The sequence below is a fragment of the Cephus cinctus genome, unplaced genomic scaffold (assembly GCF_000341935.2).
Source record: "Cephus cinctus unplaced genomic scaffold, Ccin1 Ccin1_scaffold0452, whole genome shotgun sequence".
Lineage (NCBI taxonomy): Eukaryota > Metazoa > Arthropoda > Insecta > Hymenoptera > Cephidae > Cephus > Cephus cinctus.
The window spans coordinates 41,211-49,848 of record NW_014333130.1 but is presented as its reverse complement, the minus strand read 5'-3'; the positions used below and the strand labels follow the sequence as shown (position 1 = coordinate 49,848).

Sequence of the window (8,638 nt, the reverse complement as noted above, 5' to 3'; positions counted from 1 at the left end):
ACTCTCGGACGTTAATCCAGCACCAAGCACGTGTGCTATTGAGTCATTGTGGTATATTATTTAGCAAACTTATATTTGTGTAGTTACCCACGTTCGAGAGTTTTTAAAAGTTTTATTTGCTTACTCTATTATTTCCAGAGCTTCATATGGATATTAAGGGTATTGACTACCTTATTACTACGGTTTATGTAATATCCTGTAAAAAAAAAGGTGGATACAAGTCTCCCGATTGAGTGTTCACCCAGTTTAAAATCGTGGATCTCGAGGAACACACGAATTCATTCGACCAATCAAAAACGTGGAACTAGTTCGAGAGTCTCGTTCAGGTGGCGCGTCGACGCGCCAAAACACAGCTCCAGATTATCACGCGTAGTATTACTATATATATACGACCAATCAAAAACGTGGAACTGCTTCGAGGGCCCTCCGCTAAGGTGGCGCGCCGAAACCAGAGAAAAATTGCCTTCACCAAAAACAGGCTCATTGGCAATCTCCCTACTCATCTCTGGTTGAAGTGCCCATCAGAGCTTTGGTGGCTAACGAACCCATCTCGCCAGGTTCACGCAGTCGAATCTGCCGCGAAAAACGATAGTGGCAACGATCAGGACGTCACGCAAAGTTGGCTAAGGAATTTTTTTCAACTAGTTCCTCGATGGTCAGACTGATTCCTGATGGAGCATACCAGAATGCGACAAGTTTGCCGTTAACGGTGCAATAATGAGACGTTAGATATAGTTATTAAATAAGTGCTGAAAGAGCGTAGACAAAAAGGCGCAAAATTAAATAACTTTTTTAAAGGTTACTTAATTCGTATAATCAACAATATATCCATCTAAAATGACTCCTCCTATGGAAAGAATCCAGATTTTGGAAACAATTGAAAAAGATATTATAGTATGTTTACAAAGTGCAGGTGAGTAATTAATAATTCATTTGTTTATAGCTATAATATTATGAATTGTAATGGTTATAGCATATTTCAGTCTAATGCCAAAAACCTGATTTTATAGGACAAGCCTTTATGGAACTGAGCAAAGAAAAATCCAGTCTTAAGCAAGCTGAGACACAAACTCATCAATTCTTGAAAACTCTGGGACACGTAGAATCAAAATTAAGCGAGCAAATAAATTATTTGACGCAAGTATCAACAGGTAATATAATAAAATTCAATGTATTTAGATTCAATACTGAGCCGTTCATAGATACAAGTAGATGCTTATCATTAACTTTTCCTTTGATAGGTCAACCACATGAAGGTTCTGGTTATGCTAGTCAAAAAGTTTTACAAATGGCCTGGCACAGATTAGAGCATGCTCGGAGTCGAGTAAACGAATTGGAACGTATAAAAAATAAACACCTACATGGCCGAACAGGAATCAGATCTTCACAACAGCAGGTTCCTGCATCAAATTCCATGCAGACATCACAATCAAATACAAATTCCTAATTTTCATGTGTTTTTTGTGAGAAAAATTGAACATTCATAAACTTTGAGAGCAACAGTGGTTCTGATGTTTAATCTTGACTCACTCATGATTCAGGGCCAAGGAATCTATTTTAAAAGATAGTGGCTGGTATTGCAGCACATACATATATACTAATTAAATATTGTCCAGTAAATGTGACTCGCTTCCCGAAGATTTGTATATTTCTAATAATCATGTCTTGATAAATACTGAAAACATTACCAATCTATAATATTTAAATAGTGTCCTTGATGGGAAAGGTGTTAAAGTAAACCCGGAATCATTTCAATGGATTTTGAATTTCGCCATACGCCGAAAATTCTGGACAACAACCACAGGGCATTGAATTAGCATTAAAAGCACTCTATTGACAAAATAATTGTACACTTTTGCTTTTAATTTAAGGCACAGAACCATCCATAGCGGCAATGCTGCGTTTCACAGTTGCAGCTAGCGATAGTCGAGATCGTCTCTCTTCGTCCAACTGCTTGGTCAGTTGTGACATTTGTGACTGCAGATCCGTTACCTGACTCGTCAAGGTCTTAATAGTCTCCGACAGGCTCCTGCATAGGAAGCAATGAAACAATTAAGAGCGAGACGTAGTCATTAAATGACTTCAGAATTAGCTTTCACGCGGGACATAACGACGACGTATAAAGCCAAATACAGATGATTTAAGTAGAAACTGGTAGAGACTATCACGAGAATTGGTGTGACCAAGGGACCGTTTACCGGGTCAAGGAAAAGGTGCTGGTTAATATGTACGTACCTGTCTTCGCACGAGTCCCAATTTCCAATTCTACTATGCATTAAGGATACTCTATCGCGTGCTTTATGAAGTGGCTCGCAATCCAACATAGCTGAAATTGATATTCGCTCGTTACTATTTCACGGCTTTATAATTTCACGATTATGAGTTCGTGACTTGTACAAGATTATCCGTATCGCTTCAATCGGTACAAATTATTGACATTTATTCATTCAAAGAGTTGTTTCTTTCTGAATATTATCTTGAATAATATACTTCGGGTTTACGGCACAGCAGCTAATTCTGAAGTCAACACAGTTATTAATTCTTGATGATAAAATGATTCTATTTTATATGTTCAAGTGTTAGCGACAATGAGCTTAATGGAAGAGAAATCAACATGACTGTATATATGTGTCGTTAAAATTTATGATTTGCGAACTCGTGCGTTTCTCCATTACAACTGCAACATAACGATTTTAGGCGATTCTCCAACTTACCAGAATGTACAGTAAACCTGGCATTGACAGTTAGACAATAACCTTCTATTACTTTTAATATGAGTGCATCTTCCTCGAACAGACGTTCGTCTGGAATCACAAAAAAATATATTACAAAATATAGAGAATCGTTACAATTTTTCATTACAAATATTATTATGAATCTTACTGCATATTCGTGTTGTACGACAGGCATCCGTAGAATCTGTTTTGCTAAAGGATTTGAGCGAATACAAAGGAGGAGCCGGTCGTAAGGAGGCCAGACTCCAAGGTATTTTAATCCCTGGAGACGAACAATGTTCCACTGGCAGTTGCTGATTTTTCACGTTGTGATGATTCGCCATCTGTTAGAAAAAGAATACAAATATTTAATTAAACACACTCGTTATATATTTTATAATAATACCCTTGCATACTATAAAATTCCAATTCCAATAATAGGAGATCATCTACGAGAAAATAGTGAATAATATCCGATTGGGTACAATGTAAATTGATTCATTCACTCCGTATATAAATTAAAGAAATGGAACACTAATGCTGTTAGTATAAAATAACTAAAAAAAATAGTCAAAACAAAAAGCATACTTCGCACAACATGGCTGTGAAATATAAAGCTTAAGAAGATTCATGGTAATAATTAGTACAGCATTAAAACAATTAAATAAGAAAAAGAAAAACCAGCCGGTGGTTATCGTCAATCCGATTGTGAGATTGAACAGCCATGCTATGGAAGCTTGCCTCGTTCAGCGTTTCCGGATATTGGAATTTTTTTCTTGAGCCACCAGTGCGCGTACAATCCAGAGGTATAAACTTGATTAGATCTTTGTTCCTCCACGCATTGTCTAGGATGGACATCACGCCTGCTCACTTTCTTAATGTTTTTTTGATGCGCGTACGGTATAGGATCAGTCAAATGTTTACGATTAGAATCCCCTATAACCAGCTTAGAAACGGCTGTAATAGTTTCATTGTCTCCACTCAATTCACTAACGTTATACTCTTCTTTCTCCTCGTCTTCTTCTTCCTTCTCTTTCTCCTTATCCAGCTTGTCCTCCGCCACCTCCTTCCTGTTTACCCTCGAGTGGCAACACTCCTTGGAAGTCGAAGGGCCACTTCTGACATTCTTACTAATGCTTTTAGATGACTCAAAGGAACCTCTACTTTCCCTTGGAGTCGAGCCGAACGGAGAAGTACAAATACATTGGTACTCGAATTTATTTTCGTCATTCTCGCTCTCACTGTGCGAGGTCCGTACAGCATCCATGTACTTTTGACTGTGTCGATAACACTTGTAGCAGGAATTTAAATCTGACGAATTTAAATTAGAACTCTCTGCCATTCCAGAATCCCAGGAATGTATGCTTGTGTTTGCAGGAGGAAGATTAGGATGATTTATCACAGTATCATCGTCGTCATTATCACTTGTAGAGGAACGGACGCAATTCAGCATCTCCATTCTGGGAAGCTCTATTTCTTTTCTACATTCTTGAATAGACCTCCAATTTTTCACTGAATCTTCCAGATTATCGGCCCTGGTACTTATTTCTCCATAGTTTAGTGGATTATTAGAATCATTGTTTAAGCTAACCGGGCCGACAGTATGTGAAACAGAACGAAGTTGTATTGCGTATTCAGTAATTTTTAAATTTCTATCACGTTGTAGAACACATGGTGAACTTTTACTAGTTTCAAATCTCGAATCTACACGAAAATCTTCATACTCAACAGTAGCGAATAGCGAGGAACTCGCTAAGGGTTTCCGTATATTCTTCACGTATGTTTTAGGATGATCTTCGTTGCTTAGTTCATACCTAACATCGAGTTTTACTGTAGATTTACGCCGAGGTCGCGGTTTTTCATTAAATGGTAAAATCTCTATTATATCAGAATCGGATCGGTAATCGTTACTAGTTGTAGGATATATCATGTAAGTGACAGTACATTTTCTCATTTTAACGTCACTTAGGTCAGGCTTAAAAATGTATTGGAAGTAAAGAAGCTGCTTCAGCAGTTCAGGAAGTATAACCTTTCTTCTTACGAGCTTTGCAAAGTATCGTGAGAGTCGTGTAAATGGTGGATGAGTGCAACTCACGTGAGGTATTGTGGGAGATCTTAAGAGACCGGTATTTTGCTCCTGGCTTAATAGATCGATCCAATGATGGAGTTCCTCCCTGCTGGTGCATAGTACCACTATACTTTCTATCATAGGTCCTGGAGATGATAAGTTTCGATAGAAGAATCAGTTATTTAATTTAGTACGTCAATCTTACCTGATATCTCGAATGCATATTTCGTCTCCTCGATATCCTCCAAAGGTGTTACATTTATTCCAGTCAGTGGAAGCTTTCCCTGGTAATTATGTACCGAAAGTAAATTAATAGAGGATTAATTCTATAAGGCAATAATGATAGAGGTTGTAGAAATACTTCGTATATGAATGAACTCATCCGCTGGCTTGTACTGAGGACGAGTAATGTGGTGGAAAAGAGGACGAAGTATCTGTCTCTTCTATCCAATCCCATAGCCAGAGTGACTGGACCGACATGAAGTATGTCACCAAGGGTACTTAGCTCCTCTCCTTCCCAGCCTTTTATACCGCCTGTTAATACTTGAAGTGCTAATTCCCTTTGTTTACGTATGTAGGCACAATTGTCCTATGAGGGTAAAAAAATATAGTTATAATTATATTATTTTATATGATATTATTACTCAGAATATAGAAAGAAAAATATTTCCTACTTACTGCTATCTCTCTGTATACACTAATACTGCGCTGTGTATCCCCTCTGTCCGGATGATTTTTCTCCGTGTGCCTTTCCAGTTCTTGTAACATTGATGAGTACTTATCTAGTCGTCTAAAGGGTTTACTCAGTCCAGTTGTTAAGACGAGAATACCTGGAGAGACAGCTCCTCCATGTTCCATGAATTCATTCAATTCGTCTCTGTCAAAAAAAAATCACATAAATTTCTTATAAAATAAGAAAAATCTACAGGAAGATATACCTGTATTTATCAAGAATGCAGACTGCTTGAGGATGACCGTTACAGTAAGTTGTGTGAATAGATTTAAGTCTTGGTGCAAGACTAAGAAACAGATTTCCTACTCTCGCATCAGTTCCTTGTAGGAACGCAGCTTCTAGATTTGCCAAGAGGCGCTGATGAGCTTCAGCAACTTCATGGATATTGCCAATAAGTTGCTTGTATTCTTCTTTCTTTAAACTGTAAAATTGACAGTTTTACAGTTTTACATTGACAGTTTTATTTTCTTATTCAATAATGTCATTCATTAATCCTTTAAATTATTACGGACATGTTCGCTAATTCCAGCGGGTTAAGGAAATTATTTATTAGTCCTTGTAATTCAGCCACGTTCGCTCTCTCCGAGTCGATTATGTCCTTCAGCACTATGTCGTGATTCAATTTTTGCTGTACTAGAGATTCTTGCAATACCTTCTCTGGTGATGATTTTACGGAGGATCCTCCCGAATCTAGAAAGAGTACCACCACATAAAAGAGATTTAATTTTGGAGATACTCTGGACCACCATCTACAATAATTTGGCTATTTTTACAAGCAGATGGTATTTTTAACGCCAAGGGGATGACAGATGTTCACATGTGTCCATATTTGTACCACACACGCATATCCATAATTGTAAAGATAAGTATGCTTCTCATTGATCTTTCCAAATTTTTGGATGATATTAATAGACATTGAGAAATATTGTTAGGTATATTAATATTACTAAATATACATTGAAATTTTGTATAAATTTAATTTCTTCATTACGAAAGAACACTCATGTCCCTTTTCCACAATAAATAACAACAAGTTAAAGCTGTAAGAGTAATGAATGACTTTGCATATTATGCTATATAATGTGTAAGTTATTATAAGCTCTTGATTCACGTGCCCCTGAAATAGTGCAACCGCAATGCACAACAGTACATGACATTGCCTATAGGTATACTACACGTTGATCATTATATAGCATCTTCTAGGAAACATTTTGTACAAAAAGAATGTCTTGCAAGGTCTATGGAGCTAAAAATATACCTGGAATTCGGTACTCCTTGACATAGTTGGAGGGAAACCAACCAGTTTTGTCTTGTAAAGTGCCTTCCCACCAACCACCATCATCAGTTTGAGTTATTGTTATAATATCCCCCTTCTTAAAACGTAACTGCAAAATAATTCACTCATATAATCATTTTAATGTAAAGTATCATAATAATATTCAGTCTCTAATAAGTGAAACATACCTCGTCATTGTTCTTTCCTTTGAAGGAAAAGAGGGCTGATACTAATTTAGGTGCATCTGGCTTAGACATGATTCTATATTTAAGAACAGAAAAATATCCTTGAAATTAGTAAACCTTGAATATCTCTTCGTACATTATCAAGGCCAGGAAAATGTTTGAATGAAAAGGAATATATCTGACATGTTAAAAACAAGTAATGTCATGAAAAGAGGAATGATGCTACAATCCATTATCAGATATTGCGTATTAAAACATAAAGATGCACATATAAATTCCGTCGCATTAGTTTGTCGTAATCGCTAAAAAGGAAACTGTAAGGATATTATGTTTATTCTGAATGGCTATGTAATCCGATAATTATGAGACACTGTAGTTAAATTGTACAAGCGTATCATACATACTTTATGCAAGCTAGACGTACCATATATGAACAAACGACAGGAACATCACATTTTCCTTTGCTTTTGACAGGAGACTTTTTTTTATCGAATTCAACAACGTCTTTTGTACATGCAATTTGAGGTTACAAGGAAATTTTCGTACACCCTCTAGAACTACGCCTATTAATTGAAACTGTATTACAAATTGTTTTATCGACTTTAAGCAATAACGACCATCAGTTGATAAAGTAGAAAGTATGAATAAATATTATATTGGAGCTGATAGAGGATATAGTGGTTTGCATGATAGTCAAAAATGTTTTCTTATTAACAAATATTTCACAACTTTTGTAACGCGTCCCATTCTTTGATTTTCATAATTTGATAACTCGCTTTCTCGTCCGGGTAAAACTGCAGTATACGACTCCGAACTGAAGTTGGCTGCTAGTGACTTAAGTTTTTTGAGGTAACGCCATCTGCCGGATATAATGTGAATCGCATGGAATAGTCACGCCGCCTATTAGAAGAAAAATTAACCATAACAGACAGAAATAGTACCAGTCGACCGTCGTGTGCGGCGAACATTGAAATTCCCACTGAGCCTGAATCTGGGTATACTTATGAATCCAAAAATATGTCAATTGTAAAATTTCGATCATTGATAATTTCGATTTGCCAAAAAACGAACCAGTTCTCACTGATCTCGTTGTTTTGCAACTACGACATTGCCAACGATATTTTTCCGAAAGAAATTCAGCATTGCATAGAATCATGTCCTTATCGCACACTGGACACTTGAAAGTCCGAGCTATGAGTCCGTATCTTTGTGCAAAGGTGATTACCTCAATAGAAGGTTTCTCACCTAGTTTGAACAAATCTACGAACCGTATCACCATTGCAATCGATCACACACAATCCAATTTAAGCAAAAGAAATAACAGCACACTTGTGTTACACGCTTTGCGAACTACTAACGAAAATCATGCTTATACATGTTTTACGAAAGCAGACGATACATTGTAGCAAAAAAATCACGAAGCAGTAGATCAAATTTAATGCTCAATGTACAATCACGAGCTTGCACTTATACATACTTATATTTTTAAATAATATTATTTATAAATTAAATATACACATATTTAATATAAAAATATGTAATAATATCTTCATATCAAAATATATGTATACATAATAGGTGCAAACCTGTGTGGCGTAGCACGAAAATTAAACGAAAAAAACTCCAAACATGGAATATTGCGATTACTAGATCATATTTTGT

General features: G+C 36.4%; 2 protein-coding genes across 4 annotated transcripts; one reads left to right on the top strand and one right to left on the bottom strand.

Moving 5' to 3' along the window:
* Window positions 1–497: 497 nt before the first annotated feature.
* Window positions 498–1,687, top strand: LOC107267721 (mediator of RNA polymerase II transcription subunit 11). Its single transcript, XM_015739742.2, has 3 exons — window positions 498–913; window positions 1,011–1,151; window positions 1,242–1,687. The coding sequence occupies exons 1-3, from the start codon at window positions 838–840 to the stop codon at window positions 1,445–1,447; spliced, it is 423 nt and encodes a 140-aa protein (XP_015595228.1). The 5' UTR covers window positions 498–837; the 3' UTR covers window positions 1,448–1,687.
* Window positions 1,688–1,746: 59 nt separating this feature from the next.
* LOC107267719 (rho guanine nucleotide exchange factor 7) lies at window positions 1,747–7,734 on the bottom strand. Of its 3 annotated transcripts, none has more exons than XM_015739740.2 (13): window positions 7,401–7,734; window positions 6,980–7,052; window positions 6,774–6,900; window positions 6,028–6,205; window positions 5,721–5,936; window positions 5,461–5,659; window positions 5,144–5,371; window positions 4,988–5,066; window positions 4,810–4,928; window positions 2,884–3,058; window positions 2,715–2,804; window positions 2,236–2,326; window positions 1,747–2,029 (listed from the first exon to the last, which is right to left on the bottom strand). In XM_015739740.2, the coding sequence occupies exons 2-13, from the start codon at window positions 7,046–7,048 to the stop codon at window positions 1,867–1,869; spliced, it is 1,734 nt and encodes a 577-aa protein (XP_015595226.1). In that variant the 5' UTR covers window positions 7,049–7,052; window positions 7,401–7,734; the 3' UTR covers window positions 1,747–1,866. The 3 variants fall into 3 exon arrangements, with proteins under 3 accessions (XP_015595226.1, XP_015595225.1, XP_015595227.1); XM_015739739.2 differs by having other exon boundaries at window positions 7,381–7,728; XM_015739741.2 differs by lacking the exon at window positions 2,236–2,326 and having other exon boundaries at window positions 1,814–2,029; window positions 7,381–7,722.
* Between the last annotated feature and the right edge of the window lie 904 nt (window positions 7,735–8,638).

Coding starts and splice junctions, on each gene's coding strand:
- LOC107267721 (XM_015739742.2), top strand. CDS start 838: ATGACTCCTCCTATGGAAAGAATCCAGATTTTGGAAACAATTGAAAAA. Junction 914..1,010: donor AGTATGTTTACAAAGTGCAG/GTGAGTAATTAA, acceptor CTGATTTTATAG/GACAAGCCTTTATGGAACTG. Junction 1,152..1,241: donor TTTGACGCAAGTATCAACAG/GTAATATAATAA, acceptor TTCCTTTGATAG/GTCAACCACATGAAGGTTCT.
- LOC107267719 (XM_015739739.2), bottom strand. CDS start 7,403: ATGGTACGTCTAGCTTGCATAAA. Junction 6,901..6,979: donor AAGGAAAGAACAATGACGAG/GTATGTTTCACT, acceptor ATTATTTTGCAG/TTACGTTTTAAGAAGGGGGA. Junction 6,206..6,773: donor CAAGGAGTACCGAATTCCAG/GTATATTTTTAG, acceptor TACTCTTTCTAG/ATTCGGGAGGATCCTCCGTA.